Source organism: Pipra filicauda, unplaced genomic scaffold (genome assembly GCF_003945595.2).
Source record: "Pipra filicauda isolate LSUMZ 115617 unplaced genomic scaffold, ASM394559v2 scaffold216_size1298047_pilon, whole genome shotgun sequence".
In the NCBI taxonomy this organism is placed as follows: Eukaryota; Metazoa; Chordata; class Aves; order Passeriformes; family Pipridae; genus Pipra; species Pipra filicauda.
This window is the reverse complement of record NW_024104328.1, coordinates 149,276-173,757: the sequence shown is the minus strand read 5'-3', so window position 1 is coordinate 173,757 and position 24,482 is coordinate 149,276. Positions and strand designations below refer to the sequence as shown.

At 42.1% G+C, this 24,482-nt stretch overlaps 1 protein-coding gene and 1 long non-coding RNA gene across 4 annotated transcripts in view; one reads left to right on the top strand and one right to left on the bottom strand.

Annotated features, from left to right (window-relative positions):
• Positions 1–5,015: 5,015 nt before the first annotated feature.
• LOC113984414 lies at positions 5,016–7,414 on the bottom strand. The gene is made up of 2 exons (XR_003539499.2): positions 6,809–7,414; positions 5,016–5,386 (listed from the first exon to the last, which is right to left on the bottom strand). It is a non-coding gene; the product is annotated as an uncharacterized LOC113984414 (long non-coding RNA).
• Positions 7,415–7,554: 140 nt separating this feature from the next.
• Positions 7,555–24,482, top strand: part of AUH (AU RNA binding methylglutaconyl-CoA hydratase) — a 115,868-nt gene continuing 98,940 nt past the window's right edge. The window contains exons 1-3 of one of the 3 annotated variants that reach the window (XM_039381173.1): positions 7,555–7,787; positions 16,387–16,454; positions 16,552–16,639. In XM_039381173.1, the coding sequence (XP_039237107.1) occupies positions 7,568–7,787; positions 16,387–16,454; positions 16,552–16,639 (376 nt within the window). In that variant the 5' untranslated portion in view covers positions 7,555–7,567. Of the gene's footprint in view, positions 7,788–14,971; positions 15,050–16,386; positions 16,455–16,551; positions 16,640–24,482 lie in introns of those variants that run through there. The other 2 variants (XM_039381175.1, XM_039381174.1) reach the window with 2 other exon arrangements.

Below are 24,482 nucleotides of genomic sequence, written 5' to 3'. Positions count from 1 at the left end.
GGCTTTGGAGTTCTTCGAAAGGATACAGATATGGAAGGGGAGTATTGCTTCAGACAAAGGTTTGTCCAGAAGCCTGATCATGAAGAAAATGAGAGATTTTAACAATCTTTATAAATAGTTGAGCAGGGTGCATTCTCTGCTAGAAAACTATTCAGTGATGTTGATGTTGGTGTGTAATTTGACTGAATGCATAGTTATTTAACTGGCTCTGTAAATGTCTGATGTGTTGAACTACTCTAAAAATAAAAGAAAGCTTTTTCAAAAGTTTCAGCAAGAGGAGACATATCAGCATGAAAACACTTGGGAGCTGTAACTAGGTAGATTCAACTTTTAAGAAATCTTCACTATTTGTCAATTCTCTGTTTGCAATATCTTTGCTTACATCTAACCCCACAGAAATAAATACCCTTATTTCATGCCCCTTTGGGATAAACTGTGTGCCCTGCCTCAAAATGAAGCACTCTATACGTTTTCTTTACTAAATATCTGCCCAGTTCTAGTCATAAGTACCTAAGGTACCTCGGCTCTAACTTTCCAGTATTACACAGTTGCAGCTCTATGCTGATTCACCCACTCAAGAGGCATTGCTCAGCATGTTTATGCTCCTGTAATTGTTTTAGCATTCTGCCTTGTTTGTGATCTGAAGAGGATGGGCAGACAGTCCCATTCTCCTGTAATTGGCTCACATATGCCAGGCGGTTGTCCACTATATCAATCCAATGCACTTGTCTCCATTTTCAAGATGTGGGGGCATAGGCACAGATAAACGGGGCTGACGTGAACACAAAGCCAAAATCTGCTCCAAAATGTGCTCCAAGACACGAGTGACACGTAGGTACAGTTTTCAACAGGTCCTGGGGCCGGGTAACAAGTGCCATGTAAGCAAAACTGCAAGCATACCCCAAAAGGCTGAGTTTAAGAAGAGTAATTACTGAGGAGAAAAAGCAAGCTGTAAAAGCATCACGTATCTTGGCATTACAATCTCAAAGCTGCACTGAGAAGAAAGAAAACAGACAATCTAAGGAAACAGCTGCCTGCAAAAACATATTGAATAGGCACAGTGCCAGAAAGGGGACACGCTGTGAGTGCCACATGTTTACTACTAATAAATACATAAAAACGAGGGACGTTGCTTCAGCAGTCTCAGTGTTAAAATATCAAAAAGACTTTAAAAAAGGTTAAAAATCCAGATTGGAAAGGCAAGTGTGCTAACTGCATAACACAATAATTAGTAAAATCCTGCCATTAATAAAAAGCAAACATGTGAAAACTAGAAGAGACAAATGCTCCTGGTGGGTGGTGTGAAATTGAAACAACCTTTATAAACCAACTTAGAGAATGGGTAGCTAACAGATCTCACTCTCAAATATCACAGTCCCTTTACAGAGACAACTACTTTTCAATTTGCAAGAAAGACAAAGGATTTAGCTTGAAAAGCCAAATTTGTGTGCCACATTTTCTCCCTAAAACCTGTTCCCTTTTCACTTTATGCATTGACACTAATATGCTCATCCAGAGAAAATGAAACTACTTGTTACACCTCATCTACATGCACCAATGTAAGAAAACTAAAGCAACACAGAACTAGGTGAGATTCTTTCTTGCCCATATTCCTGCTTCATTGTACATACTATGTGCACCTTTTCATTGTTAACTGTAAAACTGCACATTAGGATAAATACACACACAATTATTTTTGTTTAATTTCAAATGTTTTATTAGCCTTTTCAACAACACTAGACCCCTAACTGAACATCCACAAGTAGTTTCACACTCTTCGGTTTTAGGTACTTAATTTAGATCTGAAGTTTAGAAGTCACATGCCCCTGTTATACTTAAGAGCGAGATTTTTCCTCTAGAAAATGAGTCAAGGCAGGTACCCTGCACTGAAGCATGCAGAAAAATGTTAAGATAAAACTTCTCTCTGCTAGCCACGCAGGCACTCTCCCAATTTCTGCACCTCTGCACTGTGCTGCCTAAGTTACAACAGTTCTGTCCTCACCCCAAGCCTCAAACTTTTCTGGGCCAGGAGTTGGACTGAATGATCCTGATGAGTCTCTTTCAACTCAGCATATTCTATGATTCTGATTCAGTACTTTCAAACAAAAGCCATAAGCCAAGCTAAAAAAGATGCTGCATATTTCCCCTTTCAGTTTCAGTCCTGCACACTGTGAGAACCTGGAACCTGGTGTAAATGGGCTTTCCAAGGCAACTCCAAATGTAGAATTAATTAGGGTGAAGGACCTTCAAGCTTTTTTCCTTAGATTAGATTATGACTGAGTGACCATATTAAAAGTTGGAGCCGAGTGCAGAGAGTTTGATGAGCTATTCTCCATCTACACTGGTTCTATTTTCATTCATGCTAACATTGCTTCTCTGGGAATAAGGGAGGCCCAGTCAAGATCTACACAGTTGTGCTAAATCAATTTATTGTACCCATTACCAAATATCAATATTTGGATTTTTGTGTGCAGTAGCAATCAGGCCACCAAACAATGTCATATGTTATTTAGGTAGTTACTTAACAATTTTCTTCCAGTTACTCCAGTTTTTTTTCAATTAGTATATATGTTTACATAATAATCTGTATGTCAATATACTTTCCCTGCGTAACTAAAGGTGCTTTCCAAATATTACTTTGACTTCAAAGCTGTGTTGTCAGAACTAAATCACAGTGAAAAAAGCAAGGAACAAAAGAAATGGAAAACTTTGCATTCAACCAAGTCCTGAATCATGTTTGAATGTCAGTGGAATTGGAGGAACTGAACATACAGTATTACAAAATGCAGTGTAGTATTAAATGACCAAAATAAAACACACTTACATGCTCATCACGCAGTTTTAAGCATTAATAGGGGAAAAAAAAGTAGAAATTAATTTTAAGTTCTTACACACAGAAAGTAAAATCACACAGCAGCATGTAAAAGAAACTTGCATTTCTGAAATTCTTTCAGTTTTGAAAATGACTGTGAGGGCTTTCACAGCAGATATGAGGCTGTTGGGCTTGATTCCATTTACTGGCCTCTGCTCAGGAAAGTGTTCACTAGTCCTTGACTCTGGGAACCATTGCAAATGACTACAGGTCTGCCTTCAGCCTAAAGGCAACATTATAGGCTCTAGTGAATCTAGTTCTGCTTTTAATGCCCTTTTGTCTTCTCCTGTGTCTTTTAGAACAGCGCTGTCTCTCTCTTTCTATTGACGTAATTGGACACGATGTTTCAAAATTCCTTTTTATAAAATAAAATGTTCTTCAACTGTGACCAAAATTTCCAGGACAGGCACTCTTTATTTCTTTCTACTGGAAAAGTCTCTAGCATACTGTGGGCACTACTGGAATGAGCTGAGAATCACAAGCTATAGCCCTATTTAAATAGTAAAACATAATAAATGCAAGGTGATACTGTGACTGTTCCTCCCCCCTCCACATTTGCCCTCCGTGGTGCTCCACAAGAACAAACAGGACATTATTTTTAGACTTTATTCCTCCAGAAGGAAGGCATGGAGGAGCTGCTGAGCAACAGCATGAAGGAATGCAGTAGCTAGTTTTCCGAAACAACCAAAATGGCTCCATCTGAGCCTCTGCTCAGAAGAAGTACAGCTTTACTCCTCCTATTCAGTACATCGAATTTTGAAAATGAGATGGGGTGGCTCAAAGGCATGTTTTCAATTCTCAATGCCTAATTCTTCAAAGGAAAGAAACTTGAAGAAGAAAAATTCACAGATTTAAGAGCCTCATTACTGTCCTGGATTAATTGCAGCTATAACAACCTTGCCCAGGTACTATGTAAGGGGTCGAGTCAGCCTCTTTTATATCTAATACACATACCTATACTCTGGCCCAACAAATGTTTTGGTACAGATTGGTGACAATTCAACCCTCGTTTTGAAACTGGTCGTAACACTTGTAACACACAAATTTACAACTAAAGACAGCAATTACCTCTTACCTCCACTGGTACTCCTTACATTATTTTACTTGCTTCATGCTGGAACACCTGTTAGTGTGCATGGAGGGCAAGCAGACACCACGGCGGCGTTGCTTAGACAACTAAATCCAGCTCTAAACACCAAGTCCTATTAATTTCATCCTTACTTTGGCAACACAATGGTAACTCCGAGTGCTCCAAAAGACAGGGTGGCCAATCCAGAAGCCTTTTCAGGCAGTGTGCAGAACCAGGCACTACCAGGTTTCTGTTACAGACTGAAGTTACTTTGTTCAGTGCTTCTGCAACGACTGGGCCTAGCTGAGGCTGTGATGTGGGGGAGGAAGCAAGTGCTGCAGAGTTCACACACGCTCATTCTGGTGCCACTTCACACCACGAAACAGAGCCTGAGCATGTTGCCTTTTGAGGTGGGATGTTGTCGAGCTCACAGCAAATAAATGTGCCACAAAACTTCCACCAGTATCACAAACTGCTGACAAAACCAAACATCTGCTTTTACCCACGAGAAACCTGTGTAATTCAAGGTGTGTGTGAAAATCACAGAATCGTAGAATGTTAAGGGGTTGGAATGAGCCTTTAAAGATCACCCAGTCCCAAACCTCTGTGCCATGGGCAGAGACACCTCCCACTAGACCAGGTTGGTCAAGGTCTTATATGACCTGGCTTTGAACACTGCCAGGGCTGGGGCATCCACAACCTCCCTGGGCAACCTGTTCCAGTGTCTCAACCACCACCACAATGAAAAATTTCTTCTTAATATCTAACCTAAATACACAGTCTTTCAATTTGTACCCATTACTCTTTGTCCTATCACTACAGTTCCTGACCAAGGATCCCTCTCTGGCTTCCCTGTAGGCCCCTTCAGACACTGGAAGGTTGCCATGAGGTCTCCACACAACCTTCTTTTCTCCAGGCTCAGCCCCAACTTTCTCAGCCTCTTTATAGGGGATGGTGCTCCAGTCCTCTTATCAACTTCATGGCCTCTTCTGGCCTTGCTCCAACAGTCCCATGTACTTCTTGTGTTGGGGGTGATGCCTTAAAGGATTGAGGAGAAAAAAACCTCCAAGCCACTTTAGCATTAGATAAGAGCAGGTCTTTTAATAACAGCCCTCAGGCCCAGGGGAATACACAGACACTCATGTGCACCCAGGCAGCGGTTCTACAACTTTACAGTATGGTCCATTCAATCCCGGATTCATCCACCCTCCCCAGATCCTTCCCAGCTCTGCCCCCGCCACGTCCCTCTGGAAATTGAATCAGGGGTCCTTGAGACCCCTTTTTCCTCACCTTCATCTTCTTCGTGGTACTGCATATAGCCCTTGGAGCTTGTCCAAAGTTCTGGGCTTGAAGGTTGCTTTGTCTATTGGAGGTATCTTGTTCGGGTCTAGGGTATAATGTTCTGAAACAGAGGTGTTTTCTACAATTCTACTTTGAACAGGAGTCTAAACAAGATAAAAGAAATTAGAAAATTTGATATGAAATGGGGAGAAAGGGTTTAGCATGTGCTAACTACTGTGCTAAAGTGTAAGGGATTATACAGCTACCTTAAAATTTACTACTGTCCTAGTTAGAACAGCTGGGACCAGTTCATCACTGGATGGGTGTAACCCAAAACTGTGTATTCTGTAGCCTTCCATGCCATTTCCCAGAACCTGTTGTCAATAGACTGTTTACACCCTCTGCCCAGAGCAGCCCTGACTCCTCAGGTTACAAACTAGGTGTTAAGAGGCCTGTGAGACAGGAGGGTGCTCCTGTCCTCACAACCTTTGTGGAACTCCCCGTCCTGAGGGAAGTACTGAACATTCCTGCCTGAACTGGAGGGTATATAATCTTGGAGTCTTGGAACTTTTGGAACCACGCCTGGGATCCAGAGGAAGACCAAGACCACCACTCTCAACCAGACTGAGACCACCACTCTCAACCAGACTGAGACCATCACTTTTCAACCAGATTGCAACCATCACTCTCGACCGGACTGCAATCACCACTCTTGACCAGACTGCACCAGCACTCTCACCAACAGGTATTTTTTTCCCCTCTCCTTTTACTTTGGACTCAGGGGGCCCAACGAACACCACTCTGTTCACACCCCAAGGTGCTGGGTTATACATTTGGGTTTTGTGAGTTAAAACCAATTGCTTGTCTGTATAATTGTACTTATTGTGTTATTTTATTAAATTGTTATTCTGACTTATAATCTCTCCTTTGAGTTGAGTTCATTTCCCCTGCTGGTTTATCTTTAAACAAGCACAACTACACAACTAATTTAAAATCTACAAAAAACTAAAAAATCCAAAAAGCTCTGGGGTATCAGGGGCAACAGAACTGTACAGGTGCTGCAGGGGGATCTGACAAGAGCAGCAGAGAGGGGCAGAACCCCCTCTCTCGCCCTGCTGGCCATGCTGCTGTGGGTGCAGCCCAGGATGCAGTTGGATTTCTGGGCTGTGACCACACACTGCCAGCTCATGTTGAGCTTTTCATCAACCATCACCCCCAAATCCTTCTCCACAGGGCTGCTCTCAACCACTTCTCCACCCAACCTGTAGCTGTGCCTGGGATTGCCCTGACCCAGGGTAACAGTTGAATGGTTTGGCTTGGAAGGCGACTTTAAAAGATCGTTTCTTTCCGACCCCCTGCCATGGGCAGGGACACCTTTCACTGGACCAGGTTGCTCAGAGCTCCATCCAACCCGGCCTTAAACACCTCCAAAAATGGGCCATCCACAGCTTCCCTGGGAAACCTGTTCCAGTGCCTCACCACCCTCACAGTAAAGCATTTTTTCCCAAATATCTAATCTAAACCTACACTCTTGAAATTTGAACCCATTCCCTCTTGTCCTGTCACTACGTGCCCTTGTGTCTTACTTCGTCTTCCTCGTAAGTTCCCTTCAGCACTAGAAAGCTGCAATTAGGTCATCCCAAAGCCTTCCCTTTTCTAGGCTGAACAATCCCAGTTCTGTCAGCCTTTCCTCACAGTACAGGTGGTCCATCCCTCTAGTCATCTCGGCAGCCCAGCAGATCCGCTCCAACAGTCCAATGTCCTTCCTGTGCTGAGCACCCCCGAGCTGGATGCAGCGTTCCAGGTGGGGTGTCCCAGAGCAGAGGGGTGAATCCCCTCCCTCACACCTTGTGCTTCGCTTTGTTGAACTCCATGAGGTTCACACAAGCACATCTCTCAGCTGTGTCAAGGTCCCTCTGGATGGCATCCCTTTCCTCCAGCATGGCAACTGCACACAGGGCTCGGTGTCATCAGCAAACTTGCTGGGGGTGCCCTCGATCCCGCTGTCCCCGTCACTGAACAGCATCGGCCCCAACACCGACCGCTGACAGACACCACCCGTCACTGCTCTCCGCGGGGACACCGCGCCGCAGGTGGGGTCTCACCAGCGCAGCGCCGCGGGGCAAAACCCCCTCCCTCGCCCTGCCGGCCACGCCGCGGGATAGGCGGTTCGCTCCCGGACAAGCCCCGCGTCCCCCCGGCCCGGCTCTCCAGGCCCCGCAGGCCCGGCGGCGGCGGCGCGGGGGGGGGGGGGGGGGGGCGGCGGCGCCCCGTGCGTGCCGCAGCCGGTCACGTGGGCGGCGGGGCCGGGGCCGGGGCCGGCAGAGGCTGAGGCGGCAGCAGCGATGGCGGCGGCGCTGCGCGGGATCGGCCTCCTGCGCGCCCGCCTCGGGCTCCCGGCCGCGGCGGCCGCCACCTCCGCCGCCCTCGGCCGCGCCCCGCACCGCGCCCCGGCCCTGCGGGGAGGCGCCGCCGCCGCTCGCCCCTCGGCCGGGAGGAGCTACGGCTCGCAGGCGAAGGAAGAGGAGGAGCTGCGCGTCCGCTACCTGGACGATGAGCACAAAGGTAACGAGGGGAGCAGGCGGCCCTGTCCCCGCTGCCCCGGCCCGGCCGGGGTGACCCCTGCGGGGCCGGGACAGGGCGGCCCTGCGGGAGCCGCGAGGGGCGGGAGGAGCGGCGGCTCCTCCTCCGCCTGTCACCGGGCCGGGGTTGCGCCGCAGGATGCCGGGAGCTGCCGGCAGGGCAGCGGAGGAACTGGGTCAGCTTCGTCTCTCTTGGCTTTTCTTAGACTCCTTGAACGGTTTGGGTTGGAAGGCGACCTTAAAAGATCGTTTCTTTCCGACCCCCTGCCATGGGCAGGGACACCTTTCACTGGACCAGGTTGCTCAGAGCTCCATCCAACCCGGCCTTAAACACCTCCAAAAATGGGCCATCCACAGCTTCCCTGGGAAACCTGTTCCAGTGCCTCACCACCCTCACAGTAAAGCATTTTTTTCCCAAATATCTGATCTAAACCTACACTCTTGAAATTTGAACCCATTCCCTCTTGTCCTGTCGCTACGTGCCCTTGTGTCTTACTTCGTCTTCCTCGTAAGTTCCCTTCAGCACTAGAAAGCTGCAATTAGGTCATCCCAAAGCCTTCCCTTTTCTAGGCTGAATAATCCCAGTTCTGTCAGCCTTTCCTCACAGTACAGGTGGTCCATCCCTCTAGTCATCTCGGCAGCCCTGCTTCAGATTCCTCCAACAGGTCGATGTCCTTCCCATGCTGAGCACCCCCGAGCTGGATGCAGCGTTCCAGGTGGGGTGTCCCAGAGCAGAAGGGCAGAATCCCCTCCCTCACCCCACTGGTCACGCTGCTTTTGATGCAGCCCAGGACACAACTGGCTTTCTGGGCTCTGAGTGCACATTGCTGGGTCATGTCCAGCCTCTGCACCAGCACCCCCAGGTCCCTCTCAGCAGGGCTGCTCTTGAGCTGTTCGTCCCCAGCCTGTGCTGATAGTGGGCATTGCCCCATCCAGGTGCAGCACCGTGCACTTGGTCTTGTTAAACCGCCTGAGATTCCCACGTGTCCGCTTCTGGAGCCTACCTAGGTCCCTCTGGATGGCATCGTGTCCTTCAGGTGTGTCCCCTCAGCACCGTTCCTTTTCAGAGGACTGCAGTGCAGGTGCTGTGTGTGCGAGGTGCGCCTTTCTGAGTTGTCATCTGTTGGCCACTCCAACTGGAAGAAAATGAAGTTTAGCAGCAAACTGCCAAAGTTGGTGCTGCTTCTCACACCCGTTTTGTGCTTTTGGTCAGAGGCATACAAGGGCATAGAATTTGTATCGATGTTTTCTGTGCCAGAAAGTGTGGCTTCTGCATTCTCTCATCTCATACCACTTTCCTAATAATCCTGCCCTCTTCCTTGCTTTTATAGTTGTCAGCTGCTGCTGACCTTAGTCTGCTCAACTATACCAAGAGTTTTGTTTTAACCCCCTTGGTTAAACAGGGAAAGAAAATCTGTGCTCCATAGTAGTCTGGAGCCAATGCATCACAGCACGGACACTTGGTGCTTCCTCTCCTGGTTTGCTGCTCTCCAGATTTTGCAGGTGTTCTTCCTTCGGAGGTGTTTCACCTCCCTTGGTGTTTGTCACTTCCTTCCCATTTCGGTGCAGCAGGGCTGGGAGTGGTGGAGAAGGAGTAAGTGCAAACTCCATTCCTGAGGATTTATTTTCATAGCCATGATGTTATACCTGCCTTTAGGAGAGGGCAACAGTGTAGAGTTTTCTTCATCTGCAGCACATGTACGTCTTTATATGGAGAGCGTACCTTGGAACTACCTCGTGTTGAGGTGCACAATGCAGTTTATGTCTTTTCAGCATGTTAACTCAGCTATTTCAGACCTGCTGCAAATTCAGGCAAATGCCTGTGAGTTGAGTTTACCTGCATATAGATTTGTGTGCATGTTCAGAGAGGTAACTAAAACTTCAAATTTTAGCATGAGGCTTAGAAGATTATTCTTTTTTTAAAGGGAAAGCTGAGGTTTTGCTTTCATCTGAGGGTAGGTTTTTTGTCATTATTAAGAGTTGATTGTAAAGATGATGTAATCTGATCCTGAAATTACCATCTGTCTTAGTTGTAGTTCTGTTTCCAGCTCTTTCAAGTTCCTTCAAGGTATACCGTAGTCGTGTTTTTCCAACCAACTATGGAATTAGTTTTAAACATCTATTTTGATTTTTTTCAGGATTATTTTAAGTAGAGGAAGAGGCAAGGCAGGAGCAAAGAAGGGGTTGTAAAATGTTGGAGGAGTGTTTTTCCTTGTTTATTTTCTGCTTTACCAAGAAGTGGTGGAAAGTATCATGATCAGTTTTTATTTCTGCTGTTACACAACAAACAATAGAATTAAGTGTTGTGTTCCAGCTGTTGAATCAGCTAGGAATCATTGCTTTTGTAATGTTATGAAGGTGTTTTGTACTGAATATCTAACCTAATGCCCCAAAACACGGGGGTAGTATTTAAAATGAACTGTGGCTATCATAAGAAAGGATTCAATCAATGTATTTTTGATTCATGAATTCTCTTTGACAGAAGGAATTTTCTTTGGCATTAACTTTCAGGACATAGAAGCAAATACTGTTAGAAAAGGATAAGAAGGTGTAGAAGTAAACCAGAAGGAGACATAAATTTCATCTGCCTCCTTCAGCAGCACAAAGAGCAGACGTTTCCACAGAAGAAATATCTCTGCTTTCTCCCTGTAGTGCTATTGCACACTCCCCTCCTCACCTTGTATGCCAGATTCATCTATCTTTATCTGCTGATGGCGTGTAATACCCCTGCTGAATGAGGACACTAACTCTGTATACACCACTGTGATCCTTCTTGCTCTTCTCCAGCCTACCCTTCCTTTTTCTACCTTTTCATGTTGTAGACTTTCCCAAGAGGGACTCCAGTGTTGTGGCCCCATCATAATTTTCCGATACATACTTCTTGACTCCATCCAGGGTCAGACCCTGTCCCTCTGACTACCTTTTACAGCACACAGATGCCTTTTCATGCTGTGGTTGGTCTCTTCCACATGTCTAGTGTTTCCATGCTGCTTGGAGAAGGATATATTTTCCAGGGGCTTTTACGGCTGAGGATACTGGGGAGGAAGGAAAACTGACAGTAACTGCCTGACATACAGGCACCTGTAACTGTAGACAAATCTTTTCCTGCAGGCAAAGTAGCAAACTGTTCTGCTTCATATCACTTTCACGGGCTTTGTATACCCCAGGTTTTGGAAGTTGTTAAACCTAAACTGAAATGGTAGTGTATTTGAAAAGGCTGGTTATTAAAATTTTAACTCAAGACTTTCCAGCTTCCAAATTTAAGCTGAACTAGAACTGTTGAGATTTTTGAAAGAATGTAATTGTAAAACACCTGTGTATTCTGCACATATTGCAGCTTTTGAAGTATTTAGTATTGGTTTTCTACGAGTGAAGGTGACCGTCAGTGCTTTAGTATTTTTTAATTAAGTATCTATCTTTTACTTTATTTGAGATTCTATCTGATTATCACTAGGGCTGCAATGTATTACAGCTGTTGACTTTTCAGAACTTTTAGCCAAGTTGCATTTGTGATCCTGTTACAAATTTAAATGAGCTTAGTGCTTTTGCTCTTTAAGTTATAGGTGGAATTAGTAGAAATATCTTCTTAGTCTTGATGCCAGTGTTGCAGTGTCACTTGCTGGAATGTGACATAAACATTTGTAAAATTTAGATTTTACACTAGAATGACTTGTTTTTCTTAAGTTTTCCAGCTGATTTTAGTTCAGTTTAGAGTATGTAAGACAGCTTTTGGTCCTCATCAGTTGGAATTTTAACATACATAGAACAGGCAGAACAAATATGGTCTCAGTTGAAGTTGTTTGCATAGAGTAGAGGTTGGAAACTGATAGCTAGCTGGTGAATTGGAAATACTTTTCCTGCTATCTTTAAAGCAGGGCTGAGCAGGTGAGATCTACTAGTTTAAGAAGTGCAGAAAAAAATTGAAGTGGTATTTAGAGATGAAGCAGGTGCAGATGGGGATTTTGAAGAGTGTTTTGGTGTTTTTAGAAAGTACTGTCTAGTAAACATTGGTGTGATTTTGCACTTAAATACTTCTTGATAAGGTTGTTAATGGAAGCCACCAGAATTGTGCATGATATGCTCACCATATGTTCTTGTTTTACTTAAGAAACTATCCCAGAATAATAAATATCTAAGTCAACTTGTTTGCCTTGGTTTATCTGAGTAGTTAAGTGAGACCAACTTAAAAGTAACTTAGCTCTCTTTGATCATCCTTCCATTTTTCAGTGCATAATACAGACTTTTTAGAAATATTTTTTTTAGTTGTGGAAGATTACATTTTTGTGTGTATATTTAATACAAACAGATAAATACAATTTAGAATTCTACAAGTACTTTTTATGCAGGTTAGTAAATCTTTCTGACTCTGACAAAATTACCAATATGGGTGTAATGACAGGATTTATTTCTAAGTGACCATATAAATGCATTTCTACCAAACATTGAGGATGAATGTTTTGATCACTAAAAGGTACAAGATAAAAGAGATAAAAATCATTATTTATAAGTAAGATTTCCTGAGTGTTGATAAAAACTGTAGTTAAACCATGGTCTAATCTCTTCATGTTATGCACATATTAAATTTAGCGGATGCTATGAAATCAGGGCGTTTCTGGGAATTTACAGGTATTTTGAAGCTATCTTTCAAACATATATGTATCTTTATTTCACTAAAAGACATTTTTTGTTTTTATTATGCATTACTTTAGTATTTTATTCTCCTAAACATTGAGAATTATACCACAGGCAGTTTTTTTTCTTTTGACAGAGCTAACTTATAAGCAGAGAACATAATGTACATTTTCATATGCTTTTTCTCTGATGGCTGTCTAGGAAAGTAGTATACAGGAGTATGACTGCTTATATTAGACAACACTGGGAATCATCATCTTTTGGAGAGCCTAGCCAGCATGGATGAAGTTAGTTTTCAGTATGTGGGTGTAATTTTTAATTGATGCACATTATGTGCTGAAGTGTGTCCCAGAAAAATGTGGGGATGACTCCCAAGAAAAACTATGAAATTAATATTGAATTTAGCATTATGTGTATGCTTAATCCTTCCTAGTATATCTGCCATGTTTCTGATACCATACAGATACTGCAGTTATTATTATCATCATCATTATCATTATTCTCATTATCATGATTATCATTATTATTATTCCTGCTTATATATGTTAATGATTACTTTTTAGTAGTTTTTTTCTTTTACGAGTGGATTTTTCAAGCAGTTTATTTTAAAAGATTTTGGAAAGCACATCTATATGTGAGCGCTTTAGAAAGAATGAACAATGATTAAATGCTTCAGATGACAATGTAAAAGGGATTATCAAAAAGTCACGGCAGTCAGGTGACTGGAAGAGGAGAAACATTGTACCTATCTTTAAAAAAGGGCAGGAAGGAGGACCCTGGGAACTACCAACCCATCAGCCTCACTTCTGTGCCTGTGAAGGTCATGGAATAGATCCTCTCGGAAGCTGAGCTAAGGCCCATGGAGGACAGGGAGGTGATTCAAGACTGCCAGCATGGCTTCACCAAGGGCAGGTCCTGCCTGACCAGCCTAGTCATGGACATCAGTGGCAACTCAGAAGTCTGTATTGGGACCAGTGCTATTTAGTGTCTTCATTAATGACAGATTTAAATGATTGAGTGCACCCTCAGCAAATTTGCAGAGGATGCCAGGCTGAGTGGTGCAGATGAGTTGACACACCGGAAGGATGGGATGGCATCCAGAGGGCCCTGGACAAGCTCAAGAAGTGAGGCTGTGGGAATCTCATGAGGCTCAACAAGACCAAGTGCACGGTGCTGCATCTGGATCAGGGCAAACCCCTGGTATCAGCACAGGCTGGGGATGAACAGATCAAGAGCAGCCCTGCTGAGAGGGACCTGGGGGTGCTGGTGGGTGAGAGGCTGGACATGACCCAGCAATGTGCACTCACAGCCCAGAAAACCAGTTGTGTCCTGGGCTGCATCCAAAGCAGCGTGACCAGCAGGGTGAGAGAGGGGATTCTGCCCCTCTGCTCTGGGACACCCCAGCAGGAACACTGCATCCAGCTCGGGGGTGCTCAGCACGGGAAGGACATTGGCCTGTTGGAGCAAGTCCAGAGTAGGCCATGAATATGATTAGAGGGATGGACCACCTGTCCTATGAGGAAAGGCTGAGGGAATTAGGATTGTTCAGCCTGAAGAGCAGGCTCCAGAGTGACCTACTGTGACCTTCTGGTACCTGAAGGAACCCTACGAGAAGTCTGGAGAGGGACCTTTTGCAATGCCATATAGTGATAAGACAAGGGCTTAAAGCTGAAAGAGAGCAGGTTTGGTTGGATATTAGGAAGAAATTCTTTACTGTGAGGGTTGTGAGGTGCACAGATCGCCCAGAGAAGCTGTGGGTGCACTGTCCCTGGAAGTGTTCAAGGCCAGGTTGGATGGGGCTTTGAGCAACATGGTCTAGTGCAAGGTGTCCCTGATCACTGCATGGGGCTAGATGATCTTTAGGGTGCCTTCCATCCTCAAGATGCTCAGGTCTTGTCGTAATGGCATATCAGAACAAAACTGATTGAAACATGAATTCAAGGAGTGTCTTTTGTGTAGATCAATGCAATATGTAGTTTTCTCTTACAAACCTCTTATGCTTTTCCTGTCGCGTTTCTTGCTTCATCTTTTTTTTTCCTACTTAAGAAATAGATTAGCTGAATGGGTGTTATCTTTATCTCTTACTTCTGGAGAAGGAAGCAGAAATGGTAGTTTTATGGCTTGATACAACACTGCTAAGAGGAATCAACTTGTAGGATTTGTCTCAAGGATCATCTGTTTGTAGGAAAAAATATTGAATGTGCTTTAATGTTAATTGGAACTTACTTCTGAATAGATTATTGTTGGTGGTGGAGAGACAGTCTTTGGGCTCTAGTGGAGAGAAGAAAAATTCAAGTGTTGTTGAGTGTCATTGCTGTAAAGATTAATGTGCTTCTGAAAAGGACTATATTTCCTAACTGGAGTATGGTTTGGGATAATAACATCTCTAGTTTTTTCAAACATGGGATTTGTAATGTGCCTGAAAGTTTAAAATCAAATTGAGGTCAAGGGATCTTTTGTTTCTTTAAAGTGTGGTGTTGCATTTGTCTAATCTATTGCATTGAACATATACAGTGTTTGAATTTGGAGTGATCCTCCTGAAGAAGTTGTGACAGCAGAGAAGTGCTACAGCACCGCTCCTTTTTGCTTAACAGAACATAAACAGATTCCTGTGTAAGTGCTGAATAACCACCCTTGCAGATGGTACTGTGTGAATACCTCCGCCCATGGGGATAAACAGGTGGAAATTAGGTTTGTAGAACAAGGGAGTGAAGGTCATTTGGGCTAGCCCAGCTCCTCTCCTCTCTTTGGAGGTATCCATGCACAGCAATTGACTGTGCCTTGGAGCAAGAAAGAGGCACACGTACAGGAGGAAGCAGAGGAAGGGGACTCAAGCACTGATGGTCAGTCCCGTGGGAGGACAGAATTTCCAGAAATAAAAGAAGTAGTATGCACCGAGATGACAGGGAAGGCACCCTGTGGAGGGTATGAGGGCCAGATTTTATGTAGGTTATACATTCAAACCTGAGTGGTGAAGTAGTAATCACCTGGGCAAATACTGAGTTTCTGGAATTTCTTTTTTTATCTTGTAACTTGATGGCAGTACTATGGACATTTTTGTTTAGGGTAGAGCTCCCTTTTTGCCTTTCATTTGTGGTCCCTTTTCTCTCTTCATCCCTGCATTCTCTGCATAAAAGGTACTGATAGATAAAACCTTACCAGGGCTGGATCAGTGTGCTTGTGTTTCTAATTCAGGGAGCTGTGTTGGGTTGAGGCAGTGATTGTCTAAAAGATTGCTATAGGCATAGTAAGCTTAGACATTAGCAAAATAAACCTTTCAGGATTTTCCTGTTTGATAATCATGCCTGTTAAGCTGAGGGGGGCTGAATAAGGACAAAAAAGTGGTGTTTCTGCTGCAACATTCAAATCACCGTGATCAGTTGGTGAGACAACTGATTTATCTGGACAAAGGGAGCTGTGAATGTGTCTTTGGAGCTGTGTACCAACACTTGAGCTTGGTTTCTGTGTCTTGGGGGAGAACTTTTGTATGATTTTGTTCCTTTTTTAAACAAAAGTACAAGTTTTCCATTGTTGGTATTCTTTGTATGTTTGTGACTCTCTTTTACCTCTCTGAGTTGCTAGTCTTAGCTGCGGTAGCACTTCATGCCTTAAGAAGTCTCTGAAGACAGGCTATCTAAATGGAAACATATGCTTTACAATTAAGGATCTTTCCTGATTGCATGTCAGCGCTTCACTCACAAACATAAAATTTGTGCATGCAATTGTGTAATTCCACACTCAGCCTTTGTAAGCACTGTTTCCACGTGAAGGTGTCAGGGCCATATTTTTGTTCTTTAAACGTGTAATTTCTGTCGAGTATTGGAAAGTTTATTTTCTTTCAGAAACTTTTTTTGCAGCCCTTGATTCCTCTTGTGTAACTCAAAGTAATAATATTTTACATAGATGATACATATTTTACTACATTGTAACAATAATTTCTTCCCCTCCAGGAATTGTGGTGCTTGGATTAAACAGATCTCATGCCAAGAATGCACTTAGCAAAAATCTTGTAAAAATGGTAAGTGAAAAGAATAGTTTTTACTATAAAGGTGAAATATTGGAATGAAGCACTTTAAAAAGTGTTTGGTTATTCCCCTTCCTCCTTTTCTCTGTAGATGTCAAAAGCTGTGGATGCTTTGAAATCTGATAAGAAAGTACGAACTGTTATATTCCGGAGTGAAGTCCCAGGGATATTCTGTGCTGGTATGCAAACTTAATTTTCCTGAGAAGCTGGAAGTCTCTATCTCTTATTGCACAAAAAAAAAAAAAAAAAAAAAAAGGCCCAGATTCCAAGGAAACATGTCTTTTTCATATATTCATCTCAGTAGCAAACAAAACATTTTTGTATGATTTTCCTCATTTGCTGACAAGAACCAAATATTGGTTTTATTCTTTCTGTGTCATAAAGTATTTCAAAATATAGAATCGTTTACTCATGGTGGTGAAAAGTCATCTAATTGAACTCCTAGAAAATCTTGCATGAATGTCAGAAAAAGTCCAAATAACACTAGAGGCTGTATAAGAGGCTTTGTAGAAAACTGTATCAAACCTCTATTTTAAACACATTAAATTGAATTTTTAATTAAAGAAACGCACGTAAACTTAGAATTTCATGATGAATATGCATGTTACTGCAGGCTGAATGTATTCTCAAATTAAAAACAAATCAAAACAAAAAGCACACACCCCAACCCACATATCCAATAGCACATGAGTCTTGCCAAAGTGCTCAGGAAAACAAAAACTCAACTACCGGACCCTGGGAAACAGAATTTGTTGACATATGAAGATCAATTCATGCAACAGTGTCTTCTGTGGATATCAAGTGAATAGTCTTCTTATTTTTGAATGTTTCAACTGGTTGCTACCTTATTCAAATTTAATTTAAATCCATTTAAAACTGAAAACAGAAGTAAATCAGTTTGTTCTTCCTAATATACGAATAGAACTGAGCTGTCAAGAAAGAGATCAGTTCTGAAATTTTTCTTTTCTATCATTTACGTAGTCATTATGCTTGATAGCGCCACGCAGCATAGTTATTTCAGTTTTAAATACAAAATAGTTTTTTCAGTTTTTTGCATATGTACCTACCTAAGCTCTTTTAGTTGAGTTTAAAATTTCTCATTGCTTTTAGTAAGTCTGTTTTCATGCAGATAGTTTGTCACTTACAAGACTTGTGAAAAGAATTGTCTTGAAAAGGCAGAATAATCAAATATTTAGTAATACATGTAATTATGTTAATGTGTAGGTATTAATCAGGGTATTTAATTTAAAGGTCAAACAAAAAGTTTTAAAAATCAGTTACTAGTAATGTCAGGAAAAAGAGTTTTAAAACTGTAGTTTTTAAACTGATGAAGAGTGTAGCATCAGAGCAACACATGCAAATGGGATTTCAGGTTAGGTACTATGTACTTCAAATAAAAAGGTGGCTGTTAGTTGGCATTTGTTACCAGCTGTTGCGTTTTTTAAACCATTTTTTTATTTAACATTCTTGAATTTTATGATAGTGTTATACAGGAAGTAGGAGAGCAGTAATACTGATTTTGAGGAAGAGTATCTCAGGTATGCTATTAATATTGTATTTATAAGCTCCAAGTGCTTCTCCAGTATTCTTTGTTGGCTGACTATTCAGAGCTGTTTTGGTATCAAGATTTAACATAGTCATTGTTGCTTGTTTGTCTGGCTTAGAAAAAAAAAAAGGCAACTCAAAGTGTGTATATACAACTGACAGTAGACAAGATCAAGGATGTTTTTGTTGGACGTTAAGAAGGAAAATTAGCCCTGAAAAGAAGACTGTGAAAGACAAGGGCTGGATAGCTATATCTGGATCTTAATCCAGGGAGTAGAGATAGGGTGTGGACTAGGTGTCTGTAATTGTAAAAAAGTGATGGGTAAAACAAGGATCCTACAAAAGGAGATTCTGGCAGCTGAACCATTGAAATAAAGGATGTTCCAGCAGTGGTAACCGAAATTCAGGGTGAACCAGAATACCTGAGGCAGAGTTTGTCAATGAAAAGAGGCAGAAAGAGCTCAGTAGATGGATGGCTTCCTTCAGTAGATGACTTTAAGGGGTGTCTCTACAGAGAATGAAAACTGAGAAAGTGTAGTGGGATGTGGAAAAAAGAGGTAACAGCTTAGGGAAGTAGGGAAACTGTGGATGTAAGAAGGCATTTTCTGGAGGGGACTTACTAAGGAAATTCAGTAGAACAGAAGTAAGTGTTTTCAAACTTAAATGTTAAAGGAGAATGTGTTGTTTCAAGAACACTTAATTTCCTTAAAAAAATGCAAGGGTCACATTTTCTTGGGCATTGTAGTGCTGTTCAGTTAGGCTAATCCTGGAATGTTTGTTTTATTTTTTTTGTATTTCTTCAATTATGTTTTCTTGCTTGCATGTATGGGAATGTATGTTTTTAAAAATACATTTTTGTGATGACTTTTTGGACCACCATCTGATGTTTCACAGACCGCATATTGAGAAACTTTGTCCTAGAATGTAGTTCCCTTTTATGTGTGAAGAGAAGTCCAAGATCATTAAATCTTGCCATTCTTCAGCTATCAACAAAAATCTGTGAAAGCCACAGCCCAAGTGTCTTATTTCCTTCTAAGGCTTAGTCCACAAAAAGTGACATCCAACTGTTTTTCACAAAATGACACTGTGGATGGTTAAAAGATTTAAACTGTGTTGGTGACTGATCGGGATTTGGGTATGATTCCAAATTATGGAATTTTCACATGGTGAAATGGGAGGGGAAAAAAAAAAAAAGGAATTGTATAAAAGAATGTAGATGTGTGCCAGAAATCACATCCTTTCTTTTCTGCATAAAAATTCACTTTGAATATTTTACTACTGCTTTCTCTGTATCTCCTGTTTTATACTCCATACATCTGTGGGCGCAGAAAGTTCCTCATTAAAGCTCTAGCACTGATCAAAAGGGACACCTAGAAGTCAAAGAATTGCTTGGGTTAAGGATGTCTTCTGTCTATGAGCAGACTATGCCTATGAGGGCTTGTTGTGCTTCCATTAGAAGTACTCTGGCTCCGAGTCACTTCTTGGCTGCTTTCTTTGTCTGAAACCAAATAAGTAAAGTATTGCCCTTTCTGGAGTGAACATGTATGACTAGTCCTGGCCTGTGTACGTGCCCAGTTCTGCAGCCAAAGCAGGTGAGTCTGTGCAAGAGTCCTTTTATTTCCTGTCAGTGTTCCATTCTTGAGGAAGGCACAGTCTTGTGCGTGAAATAAGGCAAGTGTCCCATGGGTAAAGTGATCATGGGCTGTGCTGTGTTCACAGAAGGGGCTGAATTACATTTACATAGGCAGTTTGAATAGCTTCATTTTTCATTATTAATGTAATTTTAACATATAGTGATGTTGCTTAGGGACTTTATGTGAGCAGATTTTCAGGATTTTTCACCTTCAAAAAATTTCTGGAAGTGTGCGTGTGTAATATTGTTGGGACACATGGTACTGAGAGGAAGGGAGGAGGGAGTATCCAGAAGTTGATGCAAAACCTAATTTTGGAGTGGCAGTGTATTCACAGAATCACAGAATGGGTCAGGTTGGAAGGGACTGCAGGGTGGTCATCTGGTCCAACCTCTCTGCTCCAGCAGGGTCATTCTGGAGACAGTCTTACACCTTCTTCTGATTTTAACAACATGAGGTCTGAGAGAAGGTACAAATAAAATACGTTGTCCAAGAGCTGCTTTCCTTGGTTTTCAGTGTTTGGTAATGGCTTTAGTCCGAAGACTTGAACAACCTAATATTGCACCTCAATTTTTATTTCTTTTGATTTCCCAAGGCTTTGAATAAAAGGCAAAATAATATTTGTAGAACTTCTAGTTTTTATAGAATTTTACATTTGGAAATGTTTTGGCAGGCTGAAGCCTGCTGCTTTCCTTCATTTTTTTTCCCCCTGTCTCTCTCACTCTTGTCAGTGTTAGTGACATGAAATGGGGATTATGCTATATTTTACAATTGAAAACTATGGATGTTTGAGATCAGGTAACATTCTTTTCTTTTTAAACAGTTTTACTGTTGATGGTTGCAGTTATTAAAGAAACAGACTACTATTATATTCTTTTCCTTCCACCTTCACTTGCTGTTCTTTGTGCAAAAATAGTTTCCCTTAGGATTGTCATGTTCCTCCAGCCCTCTTTTCATGTCCTGTCAAGAAGGTGCTTGCATATGTGTTAAAAAAATGTATTCCTCATTTGTTTGTTCCCAGGCCCATGGTCCATTGGTTCAGTTTACAGCTCGTGCTAATAAATAAAACCCTTTGCTACTGTTTTCAACTGGCCAAGCAGGACAGTTGCTTAACTCTTGCTGTCCCAAACAGTCAGAGACTGTTTCTTTCCTGATAGTCCACATGTGAGTTATTGTCAGTTTCTCTGCATCCTCTCTCTGTTGATATGCAAAAAAGTGTTGCCACCTCATAGAGGAGAAGAATGAAATGCTGTGATTCCCTAGAAGAACACACTACTTCTGGGTTTCCTTTTGTATGGCAGAGTTGGGAGAGCTTTCTGGGACAAGAACTTGTAACTTCTTGAGATTTTTGTGGTGACTGTCTTTGGACTACAGGTGTTAAGGGCAGTCTCTTCTGTATTGTTTTTTCAAAGTTAACTGGACTAACTGAAGTAGAGGTTGTGAGATTGAAGCGTTATTTGCTTTGTGTTTGTGTGCACAAAAAGGGAGCGAGCTTTGAGGCAGTTTTTACTTGGCATATTTGAAAAATGTTGTTCTTTGGTGACCTTATTTCAGAAATCTTTGAGACATATCAGAATATAGACAGTGAAATTTTTTTTTGTTGTTGTTGTTGTAAGAGGTTTTCAAGACAGTTTGAAAAATTTGTGTATTAGAGCTCTTGAAACCACTTAACCTAAAAGTTCCTTCAGCTTGGCCAATAAAGCCCTCTCTTAGAAAAGCAGGAGTAATCTTTCTGCCAGCAAAAATTCATCATTTTAGTCTGTGGTGTGAGTAAAGCCAACCCAAATGCTTCTCCTGTTGGCATAAATTGTCTACATCAGAATTATGTTTCCAGCAAGGCTGAATTGGCTGTATGGTGTCTAGTTCCCGGCTGCCACCTCCAGCTGGTGTAGTTTTCCTGGCAGAAGTTTATGAAGCAGATAAGCCTGTTAGGGCAGATCCTTGAAGACTTCTTTGTTTATGAGGTTTTGAAGTGAAGAAGGAGAGGAATTCCATTATAGCTCTCAAATACTTGACCTACTCTTATTTTTGTAGAACTAGCAGGAGTAGTAGGGAGGTATTACTGTGGATGTAGTCTCCTTTTGCCCTGCAGTCTCTGTTAAATGGGCAAGGAGAGAGTATAAATTTTCCCTGAGCATATTTTGTCCTCCAGATCCCAGCTTCTGCACACACACTAAGAGAGTTTGTGTATTACTTCGTTGTTCCCTTTTGAGGATTCAGGTCACGCATGAAAATGTTTTAGTGTCTCCTGAATATTTTTGTTGCTGTACATACGTTTCATTCCCCAAAATAAATGCCTTCATATGTAGTCTGTAGCTAGGTTTTTTCCCTCTGTTTTTCATTCCAGGCTTGCACCAATGTTGAGATTCAAACTGGTGCTATCTGCTTGCAGACTGTTAGGCTCAGTGAGGGCTGCATTTCCCCTGGGGCAGCATCACTTACGTGAAATGCAGCAGGTTGGTCAACCGTGTGTCAGCTCTGTCCTGTGTGTGTGTGCATAGTGATCTGTTAGGTTTGGATCCTACAAATTGCATTTGTCTGACATCATTTATTGTACTTCTTAATTTTGTCGTTGTTTCTCTGAAAGAACAAATTGTTGTCATGATTTTCTAGAGGACATGTTGAACAGCTGGGCCAATAAAGAGTGCAGTTAGGATTGTGGTTTAATCCCCAGGTCTATACAGAAAAAAAATCCCAATAAGAAAACCTGTTTTAAATGTCTTTCTTTTGAAAGTACCTCAGTCAGTTAACTCCAAATGCTCCTTCACCTTCTACGCTGACAACGCATACTGAATTTCAGATGAAATTGGAATGAGAGCTAGAAAAGTCAATCTTAAACAAAAGCTTGTTCTCAGCTCTCAGTATGGCAGAGCTGCTATGTGCCTAATTGATCACTTACATGATTCTGATATTGGAATGTAGTTCAGAGGGGTTTAGCATGCTATGTCATCCATATTATTTTGCATAAGTTTACCTTAACCGTGTGGTTACCTTGGAAAACAAGCTACTGGGAAATTAGCAAATAAAAAATCGCTTTTAGCTAAGGCAGCAAATGGTGGCACAGTAAATAGCTGCATGCTAAGTTATGCTTCAAAAATAAAAAAATATGCATACATCCTTTAGCTGCAGAAAAAAATACAAGTGGGAGGTTTCCAGGAAGTTTTTCACTAAGAATATGAAAATTTAATTTACTGTGTTTATTTTTTTAATCTCCAAAAGACTGATCTGTTCCTGTTGAGGAGGCAGACACAAGGAATGGGATTGGAAGTTAGGTGGGAATGTTCTCAATAGTGCAGTCCTTAAATCAGCATCTAACCAGCTGTGAAACTTTAAGCTAAGAATCACTTGTCTGCCTTCTCATTGGTCATTTCAATGCCTTGCTTGAGCGAACTAGAGAATTTGTTTTTCATTTTTTCAGCTTTCTGAAAGTTATTCTCTAGTAGGGAATAGTTTTTAAACCAGTGTATTGAGTTCACATGGGCCTCTCTCAGAAGAGACCAGGAGCTGTCTTGGTACTGGACATTGTGAGCTGCAGCCAGTTCCAAAACAGACCCATGACTGTCCAAAGCTGAGTCTGTCAGTGATGCTGGTGACACCTCTGTGATAACATAGTTAGAAATGGTAGAGAACCATGTGCAGGAGCCATGAGAGAGAAGTGAGAAAAAAATGTGAGGGAACAGCCCTGAAGACACCGAGATCAGTGGGAAGGAAGGAAGGAAGGGGAGAAGGTGCTCCAAGTGCCAAAGCAGAGATTCCCCTGCAGCCCAAGGAGAAGACCATGGCAAAGCAGGTTGTTCCCCTGGAGCTCATGGAGGACCCACTGTGGAGCAGATAAGAGCCCTCTGAAGAACAACTGTTATGGTCTTATTGCAAGCCCCATTCCCAATCCACGTTGTGAGACGCAGCAGTGGGGAGAGGTGGAGGAGTTTAGTAGTAAAGTTAAACCAAGAGAGAAGGAAGAGTAGGGGCAAGATGGTTTTATTTTGGTTTTTGTTTCTCACTATCCACGTCTTACTGGCAGTAGATGAAATTTGTCTTTTCCAAGTCCAGTCAGTCTGTTTTGCCCACGATGGTAACAAGGCAGTGGTCTCCCTCTCCTTATCTCAATCCATGAGCTTGTAATTGTATTTTCTCTCCTGTCCTCTCAGTTCCCTTTCTCTCCTGTCTTATTGAGAAAGGGAACTGAGAGACTGTCTTTGTGGGCACTTGACAGATGGCCTAAGTTAACACAGTTGTTATGGGTTTTCCAAAATAAGACTGAGGCAACACCTTTATTCTTGAGGAACTATGAAATCGAGGGTGGACTGGTTATATACAGTCTCAAGAGAAACTTGTGTAAAAATAGGGCTAAAATAAAAGTAATGAGGAATCTTTCTCTCCAGATGAGTGAGTAGTGACCAGTACTGTGTAATAAGTACTGTGCAGAAGCTGAAGTGGAATAACTCCATCTGAAGAGACTATGTCTGTAGCTGCTTTGTTCTTTTTTCCATCCCTTACATAAGATGCAGGACTCTTTTCATCAGGCTTGACATCTGTTTAGATGTCTCTCTTTTGCGACACTGTGTGCTCTAAAGCCTTGTCTATGAAATGTTGTGTGTCCTTCTCTAGTTTTGAAGTTCTCTAATGACATCTTTAGGTTAGTTACTCCTTTAGTACCAGGAGCAATTTATAAAAATATTAAATTTCTGTCTCAGAGGGACTCCATTCTTCCACTGAATGAAAACAATTTGAATTGAAAGTACTTTCAGCCACCGTGGACTTGTCTCCTGTGTCAGAGTTTTTCTTAGGATCTAGTGGAAGTAGAGACAACGTTATTCATAGCTAATATTGCCATAGCATAAAACTT